Source organism: Netta rufina, assembly GCF_964035555.1.
Source record: "Netta rufina genome assembly, chromosome: 17".
In the NCBI taxonomy this organism is placed as follows: domain Eukaryota; kingdom Metazoa; phylum Chordata; class Aves; order Anseriformes; family Anatidae; genus Netta; species Netta rufina.
Window position 1 is genome coordinate 1,625,650 of NC_140141.1, and position 25,520 is coordinate 1,651,169.

At 42.9% G+C, this 25,520-nt stretch overlaps 1 protein-coding gene across 2 annotated transcripts in view; it reads left to right on the forward strand.

The window, feature by feature from the left end:
- The window catches only part of TMEM132C (transmembrane protein 132C), a 228,386-nt gene that overhangs the window by 185,913 nt on the left and 16,953 nt on the right, over positions 1-25,520 (forward strand). For both annotated transcript variants that reach the window (XM_084297343.1, XM_084297344.1), the window contains exon 5: positions 5,265-5,408. In XM_084297343.1, coding sequence (XP_084153469.1) covers positions 5,265-5,408 — 144 coding nt within the window. The remainder of the gene's footprint in view (positions 1-5,264; positions 5,409-25,520) is intronic.

Below are 25,520 nucleotides of genomic sequence, written 5' to 3' on the forward strand. Positions count from 1 at the left end.
TGTAATATGCTAATTACTTATACATGTACTTCAATATTTCTAAATCTGTGTAATAACAATGAGTTGTGACTGCTATCAGTGATTAACTAAAACAAAAAAAAACAAAAAAAAAAAAAACACAACACAACTTTTAGTGAGGTGGTGACCAATTGCTTCCTAATACTGAGGATCTCTAATGATTGTAGTGGTACTAGCTATGAAGCTATTAGATAACATGTCCAATATATTTCCATTCCTTTGTGCACATCATGAATCTGAAATTCCTGAAGTTGATTGTCATGCAGAGAAGAGATGTAAAACTTCAGTAGCCTTTATCATGACAAACTGCCTTTTACAATTTTTATGCAGATGTGGCTCTGAAGTAATTCATCAAAATAAATTCATTCAAATGCACAATACTTCCTTTAATGAAACCATTAGCAAAGGGCAGAAGATAGAGGTTTCTAATTGCTGATAATGTGTTAGCAGTCAAATTTCCTCTCTTTTCTGTAGAGAGGTCTTGGGAAATTTCAAAAGGTTTTTTAAACTTCGTAATAGTGGCTTTATATCAAACCCGCTTAGAATTCAGATATACCAAGAATGACCTATTAGAAAGAGAGAAACAGAAGTGACAGATTATTACTTAGTAATTTGTACATCAGTTCTGCACTAAGGAGTGTAGAAAGCAGAAATATCACTCACATTACCTATCAGGCTTTTTCATTTTAAAGATACAGATAATTTTCTTTTGTCCAGTGAGGAAGGATCATATTATTTGGGATCAGTGAAGTAGAATAGGCTTATTTAGGATACAAGATATATAGGTTATTATACATATATAGGTTCTTGTATTATAAAGGTTATTATATTACCTGTATTTTAGGTAATACATTTTAGGTCAGAAGGGCAGGGTGCGGCAGTTTGCATGGCAGTTTGCAAAGGCAGGGTGAGCAGGGAGGGCGAGCAGGGAGGGCCCGCCACCCATAAGAACAAATCCTCTAATGGCTGTCTTCTACTAGCTAGGCTGCAATGGTCTACACTAGACAAAGAGCTGTCTCTAGAAAGTCTGTATCCACCCAGACTGACTGCCCACTCAAAAATACAGCAGTTCAGGTCTCCAGATGCAGACACTGTCTGAGCCCTCTGAGGGAGGCAGAGATACTGTGTGTGTGAGGTGCGAGCAGGTGGATGACCTGGTCTGCCTGGTGGCAGAGCTCAAGGAGGTGGTGGAGAGGTTGAGGGCCATCAGAGAGTGTGAGAGGGAGCAACTCCCTGCAGGGCCTGAAGGAGAGGTACCGAGCTGAGACACCCCAAATGGGGGTGGACCCCCTGCCCTGTCACAGTTGGGCAGAGGGAGGGGACCTGGGAGTTCAGGAGGAATGGTCCCTGCTCGACCTTGCAGGCAATGCCCTCCCCTACCGGCCCCACCTTCCCAGGTGCCCTTACACAATAGGTTTGAGGCCCTGGAGCTTGAGAGACTGGTGGGTGAGGTTGAGGTAGAAAGTGTACCCAGGAGGATGTTTAGGGTGAGGAAGTCAACTCCACACCTCAAGACTGCCTCCACCAAGAAAGATAGAACGGTAATCATTCTAGGCAACTCCCTTGTCAGGGGAACAGAGGGCCCTATTTGTTGGCCTGACCCTACCCGTAGGGAAGTCTGCTGCCTCCCTGGGGCCAGGGTCGGGGACAATGCCAGAAAGCTTCCCAACCTGGTTTGCCCCTCTGATTACTATCCACTTTTGATAGTCCAGGCTGGCAGTGATAATATTGAAGAGAGAAGGTTGCAAACTATCAAATGGGATTTTAGGGGACAGGGACGGGTAGTGGATGGAGTGGGAGTACAGGTGGTGTTTTCGTCCATCCCTACAGTGGCAGGGAGGGGTACAGAGAGGACACAGTAAGCCCACCTGATAAACACGTGGCTCAGAGGCTGGTGCCAACACAGAAAATTTTTTTTTTTTGGACCATTTTGGTTTTTTGGACCTTTACTCAACACCCGGCCTGATGGCTGCAGATGGGTCTCACGTATCTGTAAGGGGAAAACGGATCCTAGCCCAGGAGCTGGCAGGGCTCATTGAGAGGGCTTTAAACTAGGTAAGAAGGGGGGACGGGGCTGAAATAAGGCTTGTTGGAGGTGTGCCAGGAGGAATAATGTCTAGGCCGGAGGAGAAGGCAATGGCCCAACTGAAGTGCATCTACACTAATACACGCAGCATGGGTAACAAAGAAGAGGAGCCGGAAGCCATTGTGCAGCAGGCAGGCTATGACTTGGTTGCCATCACGGAAACGTGGTGGGACCACTCTTATGTCTGGAGTGCTGCAATGTCTGGCTATAGGCTCTTCAGAAGGGACAGGCAGCATGGGAGAATCTCCATCTTTTACTGGATGCGGGGGGAAACTTAGTTACTAGAGATGAGGAAAAGGCTGAGGTGTTCAATGCCTTCTTTGCCTCAGTCTTTAGCAGCAAGAGCAGTTATTCTCTGGATACCCAGCACCCTGAGCTGGTGGAAGGGGATGGGGAGCAGAATGTGGCCCTCATAACACACGAGGAAATGGTTGGAGACCCGATACAGTACTTGGATGTGCGCAAGTCGATGGAGCTGGATAGCATCCACCCGAGGGTACTGAGAGAGCTGGTGGAGGAGCTGGCCAAGCCCCTCTCCATCATTTATCGGCAGTCCTGGCTATCAGGGGAGGTCCCAGTTGACTGGCAGCCAGCAAACATGACGCCCATCTACAAGAATGGCCAGAGGGTACACCCGGGGAACTATAGGCCTGTCAGTTTGACCTTAGTGCCAGGGAAGCTCATGGAGCACATTATCTAGAGTGTCATCACGCGGTACTTGCAGGTGATCAGGCCCAGTCAGCATGGATTTATAAAAGGCAGGTCCTGCTTGACGAACCTGATCTCCTTCTATGATAAAGTCACACACTGGGTGGATGAGGGAAAGGCTGTGGATGTGGTCTACCTTGACTTCAGCAAGGTTTTTGACACCGTCTCCCACAGCATTCTCCTCAAGAAACTGGCTGCTCTTGACTTGGACTGGCGCACACTTCGTTGGGTTAGAAACTGGCCAGATAGCCGGGCCCAAAGAGTTGTGGTGAATGGAGCCAAGTCCAGTTGGAGGCTGGTCACTAGTGGCCTCCCCCAGGGCTTGGTACTGGGGCCAGTCCTCTTTAATATCTTTATTGACGATCTGGATGAGGGCATTGAGTTCACCCTCAGTAAGTTTGCAGATGACACCAAGTTCAGTGTGTGTGTGTCAATCTCCTCAAGGGTAGGAAGGCTCTGCAGGAGGATCTGGAAAGGCTGGACCGATGGGCTGAGGCCAACTGTATGGAGTTCAACAAGACCAAGTGCCAGGTCCTACACCTGGGGCGCAACAACCTCAAGCAGAGCTACAGTCTGGGAGTTGAGTGGTTGGGGTCACTGATTACACAGCACTGCAGGCACAAGAAAAGCTGAGCTGGAGGAAGTTCTAGTGACTCCCAGGCAGGTTGTCACAAGTTAAATTCAGGTAATTTATTCACTCTGATGCTCATAGCACAGAAGTTTTATCTCACTGTATAATCACATTTTGTTTTTTATCTTCTTCTTCTATCAAACCCCACAGTGGTGTGGGGTTTGTTTGTCTGTTTGTTTTGTATGTATATGATTTACTTTTTTGTGTGTTGAACTTCATAGATTGACATTAAATACAAACATGGATAAATCCCCAAGCCACAAAGTATGCTTTAAATCTGAAACTCATTTCTATTTATGGTATTGCTCTTCCTCTGGACCTGTCCCTTTAAATTAGATTTCTCTACAAGTAATTCATATCGGTTGCTAAAGACATGCTGGATCTGAGTAGAATAATTTCAAAGCAGAGCTGAGATAGCCTGAAAAGATGTCCTGTCATTTCCACAAAGTCTGTTGCTGCTCCTTCACCCTGGAGTCCTTAGTTCACACTGCTTAACACTCTGAGCCACAAAAAATAAGGTGTTAAGGGACTGAGGCAAAAGATTAATTTTAAAGGACGTACAGCACTTGCAATAGCCAAATGCACAGCAAAAAAAATATATGTTGAACCTTCTTTTTGGTGAAGCTATGTGGGTTATTCAACACTTGTTTCTCTGTAAGTCTGCCTACGGAAGTGTGGGCTGAGGGGGATCTCCATCTTATAACGAGTTCCAAGGATGGCCTTAGTCTTTCCAATAATGTTATTTGTAAATCTGGCTCTAATTTACTGTGTTGTGTAGCTCTGTTTACATAAATGCCATAGGAATAATGTTCTTATTTTCCTAAAACAACCCAAATCCCTATTTTAATAGTTTTTTGTTTTAATTTGACGGTTTTCTGTAGGAAAACCTGTGAAATAACAAGTTGCAAGATGAAAAGAAAATCTGACATAGACTTCAAGCTCAATAAACTTGAATTGAAAACAATTTCGATAGTATCAGCGCCCCATTTTGCTGCTGTTGACATTAACAGCTGCAGTCCTTTTGACTTTGTTGCTGAGAATTTTGCTGAATATTTTTTTCATTTTATAGAGCTTGAATTTGAAAAGTTGGAGAAAACTTTGAAGATCTTTGTGTATGGGAATCTTGGGACTACAATGATGCTGAAACAGTTCAGGAGTTAGAAGAGTTAGCTTAGTAGATGGTGCACTGAAAGGCTTTTATATGCCATGACCCAAGTTCAAACTTCAGATTTCCTTGTTATTTTCCTTGCAGTTAATAGCATCACTAACTCCTTCTGGATTCCTTACATTGCTTCACTGGCCATATCAACGGAAATTAAATCATCTTGAAACAGTTCCAGATACAAAGTTCACAGAGAGGCCCTGTCTTTGCATTGGGTTTATATTCAGAGAGTAATATTTTTGCTTTTGATACTCTTGCACCCTGTCCCAACTATTGTCAATCAAATCCAGTTCTGTAATAATCTTGAACTGATGTATTGGAAGGTAAATATTGGGAAAAGCCCCAAATATTAAAAAGTATAATCTGTCTGTGACGTGTGCATGTCTGGACAGAACTGAGTTGCGGTCATTTTGTTCACTATTTAACAATGTGCAATGCGGGTGACAGTGCTTGTTTAGCAGGTAAAATATAAATGGACTTTTACTACTTATTACCGAGTTGTGCCTAATAGAAGATGAGATTATTAGAAGATGAGGTCATTAGCTGCTGAGAATTAGTGCATTTCTCTTGAGTATAAGTCCACCTGAAGAGCTGGTGCTCAGTCTTTGGAAATGTCTTTAACTGTCTCGTAACGGTGCTGTACTTTGTTTTGTGTACAGGATACAGAAATACTGAACACTGCAATTCTCACAGGAAAAACAGTGGCAGTACCTATCAAAGTGGTCTCCATTGAGGAGAACAGTGCTGTGACAGACATCTCTGAATCAGTTGAGTGTAAGTCCTCTGATGAAGATGTCATCAAAGTAAGTTCATGCCCTATGCTGGCTTCTGAAATTTCTTGTCTTTTTATATAATAATAACCTGGGAACAGACACTAAATCTAGTCCTGCAAATTAATTGTTCTTTTGTTTCAAAAGCATAATGAGGAGGATTTTTAAGAAAAGAGAGTTAGCAGCATGAATACAGCCACCACACCGAGTTTCAATAGAATTTCAGTGTTTAATTTTTATTTGTGTCCTAGTTTTAAAATGTCTTGGTAATGCCACCTCAAGTCCTCTGAGTATGGAGTTTATTCACTGCAAAAATATTGCAGTTCATTCACTGCTGTTAGTGCTGCCTCTCCAGACGTTTCTTATTACCTTGCCAGCTGTTATTATCACCTTCACAGCTGCATCAGTAGAATGGATTGGATAAATATTCCCCAGCAACTCCAATGCAAAGTCATCCTGGTGGACTTCACATTCTGCTGAGAGCTGTTTTGAATTAAGAAATTTTTTTCTGCATAGAAGTGGCTAGAAAGCACTCACATTGCCTGATCCATCGATTTAGCACTAGCAGCTTAATGTCACACACTAACAAATACCTGTGGGGTCATACTGTCTTACGGCAACACAACTATTTCTGCTGTGAATGTGTAGTCAAAGCCCTGAAGGAAATTCACAGTTGTGCAGAGAGTCAGTACAGAGACAGTACTGTTCAGGAATCCTGTTGCAGCTTTTTACATAGGATTTTTGTAGTTTATGATCCTTGAGCAGGTTTGATTTTACTCTGGGTCCATAAGCTCTCTGGAAAAGGAATTTGTTATGTTATATTTGATATACATCACCACATGATGCATAGAAAATGACAGCACAATGATTTCTCACATAAAAATTCATCTGAAAAAAAAGTCTGAGTTTTAAAGCTTTGGAGCATATTGATCAAAAAGAAATGAAATTCCCAAATCTTATGAAGAGGAGTGTGTTGTTCTTGCAGTAATTGCAGCACATCCTGGACTACCACAGTTCTCCAACAATTTGTTTGGAAAGAATGTTTTCTTGAAGCACTATGTCCTTTGATTAGCACTTGGGACCCTGCTGTGCTCTTCTCTTCTTTTCTACAGAAGTAATTTATCTCCGCTAAAAGGGTTTCTTAAAGCAGAGTCTGTTTGCACTATTGGAACATTTCTAAGTGGCTTCTAGCAGCCTCCCTATGTAGCCACTCTGAAGTTAAAGTGGAACAAATAACTTGAGGCTAGCACACAGTGCCTATTGGAATTGACTAGAGAAATGTTTCAGGTATAATTTCTTTCAGAAATGTTTTGAAATTGCTCAGACGAATAGGGAAAATGTCATCTGTATATTTAAAAACATAAACAGAGTCCCTAGAGGAATGCATCTGTGACATAAGAGCTAACTGCTATAAATCATACAGCTAGTTAAAAAATAGTGTTGTCAATGAAATGTGTTGAACAAGAAGTTTTTATCATCTCATCAGAAAGAAAAAAAGGTGGTTTGTTTTTGTTTTGTTTGTTTATTTATGGTCAGAAAATTTTCCAGTAAATTTCTTTATATGGGCAAATGAAGCTTGGTGTTTGAATCAGATAGAAATGTTTATATTTGTTCTGATTTTTAAGAGTATGCAGAAACCTTAAAATGGAGCACAAAAATATTTCATCCTTAATTCATTTCGAAATTCTCCATAAAGGTTTATGTTAAATTCTTTGGATGTATCATCTTGCCCTGTAAAATACTATTTTAGATATCTTGTTGGTAGTAACCTTTCTGTTAAAAAACAGAAGTCTATTTATCATAAATGATACTTCTTCATACAAGATCATGGTATCTTCAACAAAAAAGGGTGCATGTGTTTGCAGCTCGTGTTCCTAAGCATCCCTCTCATAACAGAATAAAAACACATTTAAATGTATGAAAGCCTGTAGATGAATTTAAACCACAAGCTAAGAAAAGTAATGAGATATTGATGAGAGCTATGTAATACTTAGACATATTATCATTTAAAGGTTCACAGAAATATTTTTGTTTTATTTCAGTTCTGTGGAATTTCTGATTGCTTTGGATTCAGACAAGCATACTCAGTTATGCTGGAAGTTGGGGGGACTGCTGCTTGCTAGGACTTAACTTGTAATATTTGTCATTAACTAGATAAGTATCCATTTGTATGGGTCATGTAAACAGCCTAGTGGTAATGTTTTTGCCCTGCAATTTGAATGGCCATCAGATAAAAGCTTATATGTATTAATTTTTACAGTGCCTTCAGTTTGGCTGTAATTACATTATTCTCAGTAGCAGAGCCCAGTGGAGATGTAGAGATAAGATATATCAACAAGTACCAGCTAATAGCTTCCCCAGTGATAATCTCGGTCTCGAGGCAGTTCAGTGCATAGTTCGTATCCTGTCTTAATCTGCTGACTATAACTCCTTTTACATTTTTTTTTATCGTCTCATAGTTTCAGCTCCAAACAGCACTTTGTTCGTTCACTTCCAAATTCACTGTTGATTTTCTGACCTTTAAAAGTCTTTGAATGCTCTAGGCCTTCACACAGGGGTCCAACCTTTAAAAGAGGACAAAATATTTATTATGGCACTAAAAATCAAGCCGCAGCCAAATTCTGCTTTGCTAAGCTGGAATTTACTAGTAGGATCCATATATCTGGATCCATTAATAGTGATTGCTGTTGCATACGTAGCCTCTTTTTCATCTCCTGGAAATTAAAGTCAATTGTGGCTGCTTTTGCCAGAGCTTTGTGTGGTTTACTCAAGAGCAAATACTGTTCCGGGTTCTAACCTGGCAGTTAGCACAGATGCGGTTTCATGCTGTGAAGGAGAGCAGAGTTTCAGGAGACTTGCAATACCTTGTGACATTTCCAGACTGAGAACTCTTGTGGATGTGTTCTTTTTTTGTTGTTGTTTTATTTATCTATCTATTTAGTGGTGGTGTTTCCCCTCCCCCCCCCCCCCCCCCCCCCCCCCCCCCCCCCAAGAAAATAGCCTGAGCTCAAAAATCTTCTGTGCTATTTCAGAATCTACAGTAAACATTTTGGGTTTGCATTTCATTATTCTTGGGCTAGCTTTTATCCCACCACTACATGAAGGGATATTACATATATGGCATTGTATTTTTATTGTATTGCTAGTATTTATAATCAGTAAATTGAGTGAGTGTAGTAGACATGAACCATACTCTGAAGACCTTATTTACTAGTTTCTTTTCATTTCAGATAGCATTTCGCATTAACAGCTTTGATAAAGTTTTAAGATCAAAACATAGATTCACATAATATTTGTACAAACATGCAGCTGCTGTGATCATCAGAGGAACAGAAGTGTGGATCACACCTTTAAGATATCCCTTGGTAGCTGTTAATAAACAGTAGGCTCGTATTTTCTTTGGGACTGATGAGCAGAGAAAGACATTAATAGTAGGTAAAGGCCACTGGAAGAATGTTAGGAATTTGGGTTATGAGATTCAATTCAGGACAAGGTGTCACAGCTGTCCTGCTCTTATCACAGTAGGTTGAAACAAAATCCCAGATCAAAGCAGCGCTGAATTGTTGGGGGCTGAAAATTTGACTAGGGGTTTTTATAGTTGAACTTTAGTTTAGTCGTGAAAAGCTTGGAACCACTGCTGGTTTCAAAGCTTTCAAAGCAATACTGATGGGACTCACAGACAACTGCCAAGGTTGCAGATCTTTTTTAAAGGGCCAATCCAGTAATCGTTCATGCACATAAGTAACTTTGCTGTGAATACTGCAAACATCAGTGAACCTACTCATATGAAATAGTCCTTTAGGATTCATACATATTTCAGAGATTTTGCCATTTCTGGTGGAAACAAATGTATACAATGAAATTAATTCTTACTAAATAGACACAATTTATGTTGGAATATGTGCTGTTCATTTGTGATCTGTTCAGATTAAAGGCCAGTCTGAAGGCTATATAACACATAATGCAGGAAAGACTCAGTTTGCTAATGAGGAAGCCGACAGATGGATGTTATCCTAATAGATAAATAAATAGCTGTTCACTAATTGTAGTAACTTACTTTTATTTTTAATTGGGGCCATATCACAAGACCCTATTTAGTGAGGAAAAGTAACCAGCACTTCATTATTTAGAAGATACTTTACTATTGTTTTAATATACCCAATCACAAACAAATAGTTTCACAAACAAATAGTTATGCTTCATCCTCTTTAATTCAGAGGACTGTAGACTCAGAATGGTTTGGGTGGGAACAGACCTTAAAGACCATCTAGTTGCAACCCCCTGCCACAGGCAGGTGCAGTTGTTCAGATAACTACAAAGAAATTGCACTGCTCTTTCTTGCCCTCCAGTATTTGCAAAACTGTTGGTGTTTTAAAGGAGATATAGAAAGCACTGTCTTCACTTTGATAGGCAGAGGAACCACTAGTTAGCAGCATCCATAGGTATTTTTATTAAAAGTTGAGTTATGCATTTTTCTGCCAGTAGATTGACTGTAGTTCCAAGCTGAGTGGCTGAACTGCAGGCATCTAATAAAGAATCAACCTCTTCAGCCTCAATGCTGCACTCATTAAAGCCATCAGGAAAGTTTACCCTGAAATTTTAATGGTACAGGGACAGTCCCTCAGGCTGTCTCATCATGTCTCATCATATTCCAGAGGAAAACTAAACAAACCAACCAAACACAACAAAAACAATAACAACAAACATAACATAACATAACAAAACAAAACAAAAAAAGGAGAGATCTATGTACAATAGATATCTGTAACTATTATGGAAGCCCTTTCATCAAACAGAGAAGGACTGGTGGAAGATGTGATTGTTGGGAGCTGTCTTGGGCAGAGTGACCACGAAATGGTGGAGTTCACTATTCTTGGCGAGGCCAGGAAGGGGGCCAGTAAAACCACTGTATTGGACTTTCGGAGGGCTGACTTTGAGCTGCTCAGGACACTAGTTGGTGGAGTCCCTTGGGAGGCGGTTCTGAAGGGCAGAGGGGTCCAGGAAGGCTGGGCGCTCTTCAAGAGGGAAATCTTAATGGCGCAGGAACGGTCTGTCCCCATGTGCCCAAAGACGAGCTGGCGGGGAAGAAGACCAGCCTGGCTCAACAGAGAATTGTGGCTTGATCTTAGGAGAAAAAAGAGGGTTTATAAGCTTTGGAAAAGTGGGCAGGCCACTAGGGAGGACTTTAAGGATGTTGCGAGGCTGTGCAGGGACAAAATTAAGAAGGCCAAAGCTCATCTGGAGCTCAATCTGGCTACTGCCGTTAAAGATAACAAAAAACATTTCTATAAATACATCAACACAAGAAGGAGGACTAAGGAGAATCTCCATCCTTTACTGGATGCGGGGGAAAACTTAGTTACAAGAGATGAGGAAAAGGCGGAGGTGCTCAATGCCTTCTTTGCCTCAGTCTTTAGCGGCAATACTGGTTGTTCTCTGGATACTCAGTACCCTGAGCTGGTGGAAGGGGATGGGGAGCAAGATGTGGCCTTCACTATCCATGAAGACCTGGTTGGTGACCTGCTACGGCACTTGGATGTGCACAAGTCGATGGGGCCGGATGGGATCCACCCAAGGGTACTGAGAGAACTGGCAGAGGAGCTGGCCAAGCCACTGTCCATCATTTATCAGCAGTCCTGGCGATCGGGGGAGGTCCCAGTTGACTGGCGGCTAGCAAATGTGACGCCCATCTACAAGAAGGGCTGGAGGGCAGACCCGGGAAACTACAGGCCTGTCAGTTTGACCTCAGTACCAGGGAAGCTCATGGAGCAGATCCTCCTGAGAGTCATCATGCAGCACTTGCAGGGTAAGCAGGCAATCAGGCCTAGTCAGCATGGGTTTATGAAAGGCAGATCCTGCTTGACGAACCTGATCTCCTTCTATGACAAAGTGACGCGCTGGGTGGATGAGGGAAAGGCTGTGGATGTGGTCTACCTTGACTTCAGCAAGGCTTTTGACACCGTCTCCCACAGCATTCTCCTCAAGAAACTGGCTGCTCTTGGCTTGGACTGGCGCACGCTTCGTTGGGTTAGAAACTGGCTGGATAGCCGGGCCCAAAGAGTCATTGTGAATGGAGCCACGTCCAGTTGGAGGCCAGTCAAGAGTGGCGTCCCCCAGGGCTCGGTGCTGGGGCCAGTCCTCTTTAATATCTTCATCGATGATCTGGACGAGGGCATCGAGTGCACCCTCAGTAAGTTTGCAGATGACACCAAGTTAGGTGCGTGTGTCAATCTGCTTGAGGGTAGGAAAGCTCTGCAGGAGGATCTGGATAGGCTGCACCGATGGGCTGAGGTCAACTGCATGAAGTTCAACAAGGCCAAGTGCCGGATCCTGCACCTGGAGCGCAATAACCCCAAGCAGAGCTACAGGCTGGGAGAGGAATGGTTGGAGAGCTGCCAGGCAGAGAAGGACCTGGGAGTGATGGTGGATAGTCAGCTGAATATGAGCCAGCAGTGTGCTCAGGTGGCCAAGAAGGCCAACAGCATCCTGGCTTGTATCAGAAACAGTGTGACCAACAGGGCTAGGGAAGTGATCGTCCCCCTGTACTCAGCTCTGGTGAGGCCGCACCTTGAGTACTGTGTTCAGTTTTGGGCCTCTCACTACAAGAAGGACATGGAGGTGCTTGAGCAGGTGCAGAGAAGGGCAACGAAGCTGGTGAAGGGCCTGGAGAACAAGTCCTACGAGGAGCAGCTGAGGGAGCTGGGCTTGTTCAGCCTGGAGAAGAGGAGGCTCAGGGGCGACCTTATCACTCTCTATAGGTACCTCAAGGGAGGCTGTAGCGAGGTGGGGGTTGGTCTGTTCTCCCATGTGCCTGGTGACAGGACGAGGGGGAATGGGCTAAAGTTGCACCAGGGGAGTTTTAGGTTAGATGTTAGGAAGAACTTCTTTACTGAAAGGGTTGTTAGGCATTGGAACAGGCTGCCCAGGGAAGTGGTGGAGTCACCATCCCTGGAAGTCTTCAAAAGACGTTTAGATGTAGAGCTTAGGGATATGGTTTAGTGGGGACTGCTAGCGTTAGGTCAGAGGTTGGACTCGATGATCTTGAGGTCTCTTCCAACCTAGAAATTCTGTGATTCTGTGATATTGCTTAGATACCAAATAGGTATGTACTCTGACTTGAATCAGTTGCTATATATTGGGTCAACACAATTGTCTGCTTTCTGAAGCACAGGGGCTGGATGTAAGGCCAAAATCAAAAGCAAGCTTCAACCACAGCATAAGGGAAATCATCCTGTCCTTTATTTTAGCCCTACCTAAAACTGTGTGGTTATTCCCTGCACAAGCAAGGCTGATACTATTAGTGAGAGCAGAGGTTCCCACACTCTGCACATCTATCAACCTGAATGGGGATCAGCTTCTCCCCACCGCTGATGGGCTGACTGGGGGCAACATCCTGCTGAGGCACCAGCTCCTGCTACCTGATTTACTTAGTGTAGGGGCCCAGCTGGTCCCTGGATCCCTCTGAAGTTGCCAGGCATGCAACAAAAAGAGAGCAAAACAAGGGCTCGGAGAATGGTGAGATGAAGTATTAATGGTGGAAGGGTGTCTGGTGTTAAGTTAAAGAAAGTGGTGCTGCCAAAATTTGTTGGTCTCTCAAAACCTCCCCAAAGATGAATGGGATTCAGGATGTGACTGTCCTCACCTGGTGCACTGCAGCGCTAAAGTGTATGGACATGTTCAAGATTGTTGAGGAATGACCTAAATGTCTCATGGCTTGCTTTCGACAGGACTAATTGAAGATCCGATCCTTTTCCTATTGAAATTAGTGTTACACTGTTAGCATTGCAGTTGTGATATCATAGTGAATCAGTGCTTCTGGTCCTAAGCAGAGTTTGGAGATAGTTGTACTTGGTTCAGTGAAAAGTTGTTATGGATAGTGCCAAAATAAACAAAGCAGGAATCTCATAAGTATCTGTCAGAGGCAAACTAAGTCTTCTCAAAACCAAGCTTCCCATGGCCTCTGAGGGTTCTTCCCTGTGCTTTCTTACTACCAGCAGCATCTGGAGGCAAGTAATGATGTGGTGGTTGTGATGAAGTGTGATGCAGACGTTGATTTCAAGGGGAAGCAGAGTTTGAGAAGATGTCAGTCCATTAGAAATCCTGGCAGGTTTAATTTAGAAATCCTGGCTTGTTAAATTCCCTCTCATACCTTTCAACTCCTGCTGCAAACAGTAGGGTAAGCATCCAAACTTGCATTGAGTTTCTGCACCTTGGCATATACATATATTTGTATGGGGCTTTATTGCAAAGCTTTCAAGACTCAGAGGGTTTAGGGCTTCACATTATGTTTTCAGTGCAGTTATAGGAGAAAACAAAAACAAGGGGCTTGCAAGAAAGAACTGGTTGTTCCTACCAGCTATTTTGATCGAGGAAGAACACTAACTTCCAATAAAAAGCTGCTACAGTGTATATAATGCAATTGATTTATTGCTCATTTTTCACTTAGATCAAATAAAACTCTATTTGGAGTCTGTTAGCTAGGTGCAACTGTTGTAAAGATGAGCACGCTGAATAACAAGTTGATGGATAAACTTTTGATTGAAACAAGTCTTATTCCTATCTCAACCCCGTGAAGCAAAAGGAGAAATGAAACAGGGTTTCCTGGAATCCAATATGGTCTAATAATAGGCCATACTTCGTGCTTGAATGTATTGCTCTCTTCTGTGGTTTCACAGAAGTCCTACAGGATGCAGCAAAAGCGTACAGTGTTCAATCTGAACAGTAGCAGCCACCAGCAGTCTTCCTCCCCTGTAACATGGAGGCAGCTGCTCACGGAGTGACGGAGTGTTGATGCCTCCTTCAAAAAAAAAAAAAAAAAAAAAAAAGTAGTAGCTGTGAAACTTTCTGGCAGGAATGCAGAAAAGTTGCATTATCCCTTGTGAAGCATTTGTGCATTCATACTTAGGCATGCAAGTCCTTTCTTGATTAGCTCCAGAATGGGGAGCAGAAAGCTCAGTCGATGTGATGCTGCACTGAGATCCAACACAGCTGCACTGCTTTGGGGTCCTGAGCTAGGTAGGATCTCTTCTTGGGGCTGTAGGGACACACCAGCAAGCTCAGAACAAGCCTGGGATCTTTGTCACATGCTCCATCGGCCACATGTTGCAGATACCCACAAGGGGCACCACAAATTACTTTCCTGAAATGAATGTGCAGCAGCTGATGAACTGCAAATACAGTTTCTACTCAGCACAGCTTAATACAGACTTGAAAGCTCTCAAAATCAGAAGCTATATTTCTTTGTGAGTACAAACCTAGCACTTTTTTATCCGATGGTTCCTCTTTCCCCTTCTGATACTATGTTTTCATGTGATCTGTGTGAAAGTGAAAAGCTTTCAGACAACAGAAAGTCACAGTATGGAAATTCTATTGTTTTGCAGTTCTGAAGCCCTGCTACTTTGTAGGCTTTTCTTCTGGTAAATCCAACATGGTATTTTATATTATGAACAGAATTGCAAAGAGAAAGTCCATCTCCTTGCCCTCCCTGATAGCTTCTATAGTCCTGTGATTTACAGGGATCAATATACATCAGCAGAGCGAAAAAACTTCAGAGGTGTTATAGAAAAATGAATCTTTATTGCACACTTCTGTCAGATACAAATACGACATATAAGCCAGCAATATGTGGAGTTTTCATAGATGTTATATCATTAATGTATGACACTATTGCCCAAACAGTCAGCCTCAATGGAAATTGAAATTCAAAATAGACATAGTCTGAGATACTTAAATTCAACAATAAAAGGTGTAAATACTTTGCCATCAAATAACAGGCGAATATTTCAAAGGCAGCTAAAGGAACGTTTAAGCCATATCCTTGCAGACTTCTTTCCCTGTCATCTCATGCATTCATGCAGCTCACTCTCTGTGTTAGTGGTGCCAGTGTGGAAAACCTATATACCCCAAGTGAAAAATCAAAGCAGAGTGGCAGTAACAATGCCTGAAGATCCACAGAAAGTGCTTCAAAATCAACTTCAGAGTTGTGAGATCAAGACCAGGAAAGGGAATTGGAGAAATAAAATGAATCTCGTGACAGGTATAGATTTGATGGGAAGAGTGGCAGGTTTCTCCAGACCTTTTTGAACAATATAGGCGGAAGAAATAATTATTTGCCTCTCTTTTCTTTTTCTGCTAATAGTTACAATTTACACATTGTCAATTCGCATATTGTAGATATATATTCAGTTAGGAAAAAGCAAGCGATGTTATGTTCTCAAATTTGTAACTACTGTCTAAAGTGTCTAGTTGGTAGAAATTAAAAGTCTTTGCATTTACCCTGTGATCTTTCTTTGACATGCAATATTTGGGGCTGTGCTGTCTATGTAGTCTGGCATATCCCTAGTGAGTAGTAGCCAAACTCTGTTCTGCCCCATTTTCAGAAATTACTTGACTTGAGAGTGCACAAAACAAGACAGATTTTGTTTTACGTGATAATGGTAGCTGCAGAGAGTTCCTGTGGCTCAGTGCAGCTACAGTTCAGCTTCAAAAGCTGGACATTCGGGAGCAAATAGATGCCCTCCAGTCTCAGCTGGCATTTTGTGCCCCTTTTACTCTCTCAGTTCTGTCATAGTGAATGATATTTAGTTAGTTAAATGTACTGCTTCTGCTCTGCAAAGCTGCCAGCGAAATCTTTGTAATGAGATTAGATAATGTACAGCCTTTTCCCTAAGAAATGCTCTCTAGCTTTGGGGGTTTTCTAGTTAGTTTTGCTAATCTGGCTGCTGATACTGAAAATGCAGGCACTTCTCAGCAGAGAGAGTCCAAATTGCTCCTAAACTATGGCCTGACTTTAGAGTTGTCTCCTTTTCTTCAGTGCTCAGGGCTCATTCCCCATGTTATTAGTGCAAGTTGCTGGGAACTTTGCCTGAGGGCTGATTGCAGGGATTGGAACCACATTTGGAAGGTGGCAGCTGTTCACTAGCACAATGCAACGTGAAAGCTGCAGCCATGTTATTCATTGAAAACCATGGAGTTGATTCTAGGAGTTGCAGAATGTAAGAGACTTCAGTCATTTATTAAAGTGTAATACCTGCCCTGCTGTCATCACTGCTTCCAGAATGGGAGTGATTATTCCTCGGTTATTTCAAGAAACAAATTCGTTCTTTTTCTTTTGTTGGGTCATAGGTAAAAATACAACTCTTGGCATTATTTTTGCTTGCAGTGTGAAAAATCAAGCTTTTCATTTATTATGACAGTCCTATCAGCGTAGTCTTCATTAATGTATTTACCTTTATGTTTTCCCTCTGAGGGGAGCTTTTGGCTTTGCTTTCCAAGTCACTGAACACAGCACCAGGTGAAGTCATTGGGAACAAGGGTGGCTCTGGCAAGTCAAGTCACATTGGCAATTAGCAACTCCTGTAATGGATGCTTCCCTTATACAGGCTGATCTACATGTTACAAAGCTGTAAATATCATGCCAGAAATCACAGCAGAGGTCTGAAGCTTTAACTCTTACCAGACTTAAACAGTTTAGCATGAAAAAATAAATAGTACAGACCTTGAAGCAGCTTCCATTTTCCAGCGGTAAGTTATTGATTATTCAGGGTTCTGCATCCAGGCATTTAAGTATTTCTTATGAAGTTGCCATCACATAATGCTCATGTAGCATAGGACTTTCTTAATTTATAAAACCATAGTCTCAAAACCTCTTGAATTTAATAGAGAATAATTGCCTTTTTACAGAAAATATTGTTAGAAGAATATTTTAGCACAAATTCTATAACAAGGACACATATGTTAAAAAATCCTAAAGAACCACACAAAAATCTAGTGGACTGGTTCTCACTGTCTACTATTTTCAATACGATATTATGTAATTGCCAGTATATTCAGTGAATAAGTCATTCTGGTGCTCTGTATTTATTAGAGGAATTAATGACTTTTTTTTTCCTTTTTTTTTCCACAAAGCTTAACCTCCCCGTGTGCTTCAATTGCCCTTCTGGTATGTAAGAGGGATAATACCGAGCTGAAATACTAAGAGAGTCATCTCTTTGAAAAGTGCTGAGTATCACTATTCTTTCCTAATTATCCCATAAGTTTTCTCATTGAAATTGAGATTCTATTAAGAGGTACTGGAAAAAGCTTTTTGCTCAAAGAAGTGCTTTCATAAATATTTAAGCATTTATGTAACCTTTGAATATTTATTACATTTATATTAGTATAACAGACATGGGCAAATGGATTTACACACCAAAATACAAGATTCTGGACCTTTCCAGCCTGATAGGGACATTTAACAGAGAAGCCACTATTCAAGTACTACAGAACTTTTTATTTTACATCAAGGATTAATTTGTTTAAAGACGCACAGCAGTATTTCTTGTCATGTCAAAATTAGACTGAAAAGAATGTGCGACTAAGTCCTAGAGGACAGATTGAAAGCCACATATCACAACTCTGGCCTGGCCAGAACCCTGAGAAGAGAGCTCCTCAGGGCTAGACCTGTTCAGAAAAAGGGAATCTGTGCTGTGTCTTGTTGAGAGACAAAGTCCTTCAAGAAATCTGTAATCAGAATCAATCATATCAGAATGCAATATTCTTGCTGTTATAGCCCAGATATTATTCTGAGGATTATTCTGAAGTGAAACAGATTTTCTGGCAGCTTGACAGTATTTCCAAATGAAATTTGGAACATTGAAGAGCTTTCCACAAACCAGCTGCAGAATCCAGAGTTATGCAGGATTTATAGACTACTGTCTTGATGGAAACTTCCGTGACAAGGGCCCAGCAGTTTCCCTTCTCAAAGGATTATCTAGGAGGAGAGGACACAACTCTTTTCCCATTTCCCCTTCCCCTTCCCATTTCCCCTTCTTGGCCACCTGAGCACACTGCTGGCTCATATTCAGCCGACTATCAACCAATACTCCCAGGTCCCTCTGCCTGGCTTGTATAAGAAGCAGTGTGGCCAGCAGGGCTAGGGAAGTGATTGTCCCCCTGTACTGGGCTCTGGTGAGGCTGCACCTCGAGTACTGTGTTCAGTTTTGGGCCCCTCACTACAAGAAGGACATGGAGGTGCTCGAGCGAGTCCAGAGAAGGGCGACGAAGCTGGTGAGGGGCCTGGAGAACAAGTCCTACGAGGAGCGGCTTGTTCAGCCTGGAGAAGAGGAGGCTCAAGGGCGACCTTATTGCTCTCTATAGGTACATTAAAGGAGGCTGTAGCGAGGTGGGGGTTGGTCTGTTCTCCCATGTGCCTGGTGACAGGATGATAGGGAATGGGCTGCAGTTGAGCCCTTGGGGGTTAGGTTGGATATTAGGAAGAACTTCTTTACCAAAAGGGTTGTGAGGCATTGGAATGGGCTACTCAGGCAAGTGGTGGAGTCACCATCCCTGGAGGTCTTTAGAAGACATTTAGATGTAGAGCTTAGTGATATGGTTTAGTGGAGGACTTGTTAGTGTTAGGTCAGAGGTTGGACTTGGTGATCTGGGAGGTGTCTTCCAACCTAGACAATTCTGTGATTCTGTGATTTCCAATACTGACCTGCAGAAACCTTACGCAAGTCATTTTTGTCTAATTTACTTAAAGCGGCCTGCAGCCGAATGTGCCTCTACTTTATGTATGTATCCCAGCAAGGCACTCATCACCCACAGTTCCAGCTCATGCCAGTCACATCTAAAATTTCTCTTTAAGAATACAAGTTAATTTTAATCATTTTCGTCCCACTCTGCACTGAGTGAGCAGTATCCTGCTAGCATCCTATAAGGTACTTATCAAGCTGCTTTTCTACCATAATTACCTTCCTTTGATTTCTCCAGCATTTCTACTGCTTTTTTTATACATTCAAGTGATGGAAGCCAGTCAGTTTGTAAAGCACCTGACAAAAAGTAGAGTTTAAAATATTTTTTCCATGGATACTGAAATATTTATGCCTTTATTTGTAGAAGTCTTCAGTTGTACTAGGCTAATGAATACAAGCAGGATATCTGCTATTATTGTAACACAGAATCACAGAGTGGCTGAGGTTGGGAAGGACATCTGGAAGTTAGTTTGTCCAGCTCCCCTGCTCAAGCAGGTGCAGTTAGAGACATTTGTCCATATCTCTTCATTTCTGTTCTGTTTTAAAATTTTGAGACTTTTTAAACCTCAGGATGTTTAATTAATGGCAAACCACACAGACTCGTTCCTAAGAAACAAGGAACTTGTCTTTATTTTTAAAGACATTCTTAGCTTATATTTGACATGGAATTTGTCTTTTGAAAACAATCTGCCTCAACCAGTATTTGAATGAGATTTCTTAAGAATCTGTAGCAGAATTTAACCAACAAAAGAGGGATATTCTTATAGAATTGTCAACAGCCCCTTTATGGCTGCAGAGCCCAAGGCTGCACATTGTCACATACCTTATGGTGACTTCAGGCAGCTCATGTTGTGGGAGGCTTCTCCCTTCTTGTAGTTCTACAATACAGAGCTCATTGTGGGATAGAGACCTTAGTCTGAAATGAGTAAGTAAAGGAAGACCCAAAGGTTTTGCATTTAACTGGTAACTATACTAGGAATCTCAATATTCATCGCAGCTAATTTGTTCATTGCTAGATGGAAAGGAATATTTGCTCCCCAGATCACAAAGTCACATAGTGCCATAGGTAGTGTGATTCAGGACTTTTTTTTTTTTTTTTCCAGGCAGTAGTTTGCTCTGTCAGCTCAATAAAATGTGATTTGTTGCAGACAGAATCTATCCAAGTCATTTAGAAAGCCAATGGCCTTTGCAACAAAGGGGTACAAAAATATAATGCCAGGAAAAAAAAAGAGACAAAGAAGAAACCTCTGGGGAATTGTGCTTAGCCCTGTCTTTTGCTGTCTAGCCTCTTTATTTTAGTTTTAATTTGGTGAGAGAAGTTAGAAAAATAGAGAAAAGGGGGAAAGTAGCTAAATGCAGCTTAATAATGAAAGAAACTGCTGCAATAGCATCAGAAAGCTCTTTAAAATGCAAAACTTCTTGCTGATCTGCTATGCAGAATGGAAAAAAAAACAAACGATCACTTAAAGGTGGTGGCTAAGCAGGCTTTCCCTTCATCATCTCTCACTTCTTCTGATGCCAAAGATAAGAAGCAGTTTCAGAGAGAAAATGTTTTCATAGTTAAAGCATAAATACTACAGGAGATGAGAGACAGATAGATCACTGTTCAGTCTCCAGCCTTCCAGGCTCTATCAGAAACTTCCTTAAAGTATTGTGGGCAAGTCTTGTAGATGAGAGCTGGTCACTGTACTGTTTGGTGACCTCAGAAGTGATGCAAAACCCTGGAGGAAACACAGGGTTTATGAATGCAGCTTAATAATGAACTTTTCTATTGCAGAGTTTGCATCATGTAACCCCTACCCTTTTTTGTGAAGGCAGTCTGCTTAGCAAGTTAGACCTTCCATCATGAATTAGATGCTGAGATACTACTCCCCTCTGCCTTTATTCCCCTGTACAGCACAAGCTGGGAAGCCCAATGCCTTTCTTTGTAAAAAGCAATCAATGTTACTTCAAGAACAATGGGTACCTGAAGGCACAGAAGTTAAAATGTGTGCAGTAATACAATATAAGCTTTGCTCCTCCTGTACTCGTTCTGTGCTACATCAGAAATAAAGGAACAGAAGAAAAGCATGTGTAAGGACATTAGAAATGCTTGTACTTGGTGAAAAGAGTAATGTTTTTCTTGATGCAAGTCATAAAGACCTGCCACTGTTGCTGATGCATGTCCAGTACTAAATATTAACCTGTAACAATTTTAAGGGCTGCTTGGTAGCTACAGCAGCCACTTCCTTAGGATGCTGTATGTATTTGTCTAGCCATTTGTTTGTCACATACCCATGAAGGCATATAGCAGCTTTACAAATGCAGATGGAGATTGGATCTTAGCCCAGAACCATTTAGGAATTGCAGTTTTGCTGCTATTGTTATTGTATTTTTTCCCTGACAGCTGCATTTGTTCTGTTACTGACAATGTTGGGCTTTGGATGATATTAACTCGTACACCTAGACCAGACCTGGTCACTCTGAAGTTGAATATGTTATCAGGAACCTTTATATCAGTATGTGCATGTGGTTTACTGTGTGAATAAATAAGAAGCTTTTTCAACTAACTCAGAAGGCTCATGCATTTGCCTTCGGGATCAGCTCCATAGAAATCAACAGGACTGAACCAGTTTCAAAATTGGAATGGTTGCTACTCCAAGTGAAATTAAATTAGATCTTAGTGACCAGCCTCCCAAAAAATTCTGCTCAAAGAAAGGTAGGGCTAAGGAAAGAAGAGCTATATCTGAAGCTGCTTTCTCAAATGTTCTGGTGTCTTCCCCTCCCGGCACACCACTTCCCATTTGGCACTAGAAGTTGTTCTGTGCTCCAGGCACAGCACTGACTCTTGCTGACCAGGGCTCCCTGGGCTGCATTGCTTACACTTGTGGGGGAGGATGGACAGAGAGTTGAAATGACTTTTCTGAGACCATAGAGGAAGACAAAAATTAGAATCTATATCAGCCAGGACTTCCTTGTACTTTCATTGAGAGTGTTGTGGAATAGGTAACATTCATTTGTACTATATTGTTTAGATGTGAATTGCTTTTAACCTCAGCCATCCTCCAACTGCTTTCAACTTCAGTTGAAAATTTGATCTAAGATTCTTCCTAGACTCTCCATCTCTGTTGAAGAGACATTGGCACCTGCAGGGAGAAGGGGAGTAATGCTGCTGAGTGTTGAGAGAGTCACCCACTGGCCATTCCAGTTTCCATGCAACTGAGACAGCAGCCAGACTTCTGTTCAACATCGGCAGCTCAAATATGGGAACTGAATGCAATATGTCCTTGTGCTCTAAGCAGAAATGACTCTGTGATCAGGCAGTCAAGGCTGTACCTCCTGACACGTGGCTCTTGCTTGCCTCTTCAGTAGTTATTTTAGTGAGAAACGCTTTCATGATGTTTCCTCTTCCGCAGTGAAGCTGATGCAATGGCACCAGAGAAAGCAAGAGCAGCAAATTTAGGGCAGGGTTCTGAGTCACTCTGCTGTATTATATACTACATTGTGCACCTCTGCTGCATAGTGCTTTTAGGTTAGATCAAACAGCCTAGTGTGAACAAAGTCCATTTCTGTATTGCCATTCAAGTTGCCTTGTAAAAATACAGCATGCCGTTTGTATTGATAAAATGAAGGAATTTCTGCCACCTTCAGACTTTTAAATCTGTCTTAGGTGGTCTGAGGGAGAAGCCCAGACAAACAGGTGGGTCTTCTATTGTAGTATGTAGCACTGTTTTCAGCATCCAGAGACAGCATAACCCTCTTAGGGAGTCATAGAAATGTTTGTATTATGTTCTCTGAAGTTTCCTCTTGCAGTCTTACCATCAAATATTTTTACCAGAATATGAGAAGTGCTTAAACCTGACAGACATAACAAAGTGGGATGTGTATGTCAAGCTGAGAACAATTTAGCTCCTGTATCGTGGTCACAGAGGACACATATCTTTTTTATTAGTGTGAGGACATGAACATTTCCAGCAAACAACCTTCATTTGAATACAGTGGTATGGGGAAGGGGAGTGGGGATAAAAGGCAACAGATCATAGAATCATAGAATATCCTGAGTTGGAAGGGACCCTTAAGGATCATCAAGTCCAACTCTTGACACCGCACAGGTCTACCCAAAAGTTCAGACCATGTGACTAAGTGCACAGTCCAATCTCTTCTTAAATTCAGACAGGCTCGGTGCAGTGACCACTTCCCTGGGGAGCCTGTTCCAGTGTGCAACCACCCTCTCTGTGAAGAACCCCCTCCTGATGTCAGGCCTAAATTTCCCCTGCCTCAGCTTAACCCCGTTCCCGCGGGTCCTGTCACTGGTGTTAATGGAGAAAAGGTCTCCTGCCTCTCGACACCCCCTTACGAGGAAGTTGTAGACTGTGATGAGGTCTCCCCTCAGCCTCCTCTTCTCCAGGCTGAACAGGCCCAGTGACCTCAGCCGTTCTTCGTACGTCTTCCCCTCCAGGCCTTTCACCATCTTCGTAGCCCTTCTCTGGACACTCTCCAACAGTTTCATGTCCTTTTTATACTGTGGTGCCCAGAACTGCACACAGTACTCGAGGTGAGGCCGCACCAGCGCAGAGTAGAGCGGGACAATCACCTCCCTTGACCTACTAGCGATGCCGTGCTTGATGCACCCCAGGACATGGTTGGCCCTCCTGGCTGCCAGGGCACACTGCTGGCTCATATTCAACTTGCTGTCTACCACGACCCCCAGATCCCTCTCTTCTAGGCTGCTCTCCAGCGTCTCATCGCCCAGTCTGTACGTGCAGCCAGGGTTTCCCCATCCCAGGTGCAGGACCCGGCACTTGCTCTTATTGAACTTCATGCGGTTGGTGATCGCCCAGCTCTCCAACCTATCCAGATCCCTCTGCAAGGCCTTTCCACCCTCATTCGAGTCCACAACTCCTCCAAGTTTGGTGTCATCAGCAAACTTGCTCAAAATACCTTCTATTCCTACATCCAGATCGTTTATAAAAATATTGAAAAGTACCGGCCCTAAAATGGAGCCTTGAGGGACCCCACTGGTGACCGCCCGCCAGCCTGACGCAGCCCCATTTACCATAGCCCTTTGGGCCCTGCCCGTTAGCCAATTGCTCACCCATCGTATGATGTTTTTATTTAGCTGTATGGTGGACATTTTGTCCAGTAGGATCCTATGGGAAACCATGTCAAAAGCCTTGCTGAAGTCCAAAAAAATCACATCAGCTGGTTTCCCTTGGTCCACCATGTGGGTGATCTTATCATAAAAGGAACTCAGGTTAGTTAGGCAGGACCTACCCTTCACAAACCCATGCTGGCTGGGACCAATGACTGCTTTGTCCCCCAGGTGCGCCTCAATAAGTTCGAGAACCATCTTCTCCATGATTTTACCAGGCACTGACGTGAGACTGACAGGCCTGTAATTGCTACGGTCTTCTTTCTGACCCTTCTTGAAAATCGGCACAACATTTGCCAGCTTCCAGTCTACCGGGACCTCTCCCAATTCCCAGGATCGTTGAAAAATAATTGAGAGAGGTTCCGCGATGACGTCCGCCAGCTCTTTCAGCACCTGGGGATGAATCCTATCTGGACCCATGGACTTGTAGGGATCCAGGTGGAGTAGCAAATCCCGCACACGTTCAGGGTCGGTTGGGAGTTTGTCATCCCCACCATCCCGGTCCTCCAGCTCAGGGCACCCTGGGTCTTGAAGCCCATCATCGGCATTGAAGACAGAGGCAAAGAAGGCGTTAAGCGTCTCTGCTTTGCCTATGTCATTGTCTGTGAGGAGACCTTCCCTATCAAGGAGTGGCCCTATGTATTCTTTAGTTCTCCTTTTTCCATTCACATATCTAAAAAAAACCTTTTTATTTTCTCTCACAGACACAGCCAGCTTCAACTCTAGGTGTGCTTTGGCCACACGAACTTTCTCCCTACAAACACGAACAGCATCCCTGTATTCTTTCCATGACACCTGGCCCTCCTTCCAGTAGCGAAACACTCTCTGTTTCCGCCTAATCTCCATTAGAATGTTCCTGGTCAGCCACGCCGGCCTCCTGCCCTGCCTGCCTGACTTGCGATATTTAGGAATTGCCTGATCTTGTGCTTCTAGGAGGCATCGCTTAAAGAATGACCAGCACTGGTGGACATCGAGGCCTTCAAGAGCAGTTTCCCAGGGGACCTTGCTGACTAGTTCCCTGAGCAGCCTGAAGTCCACTTTCCCCATATCTAGGGATGAGGTTTTGGTGGCACTTTTCCTTCTGTCACCGTAAATTTTGAACTCAAACCACTTCATGGTCGCTATGACCAAGGCGGCCACCAATCACCACATCTCCCACCAGACCCTCTCTGTTTTCTAGCAACAGGTCTAGGAAGGCACCTTTCCTAGTTGTCTCCGTTAGCACCTGCACCAAGAAGTTATCATCTAGGTGCTTCATGAACCTCCTGGACTTGCTCGTGTCAGCTGTGTGGCACTCCCAGTTAACGTCTGGCAAGTTGAAGTCCCCCATAAGGACAAGGGGAGTTAATCTCGAGGCCTCTCTTAGTTCTGTAAAGATGATGTTATAAATGTATGTTCAGGTGGGGAGACACATTGCCACCACTGACGATACTCATTATGGGTGATGAAATACAATTCTGATGGATGGGAGCAAGAACGGGAGTTGAAGAGATTTGCTGG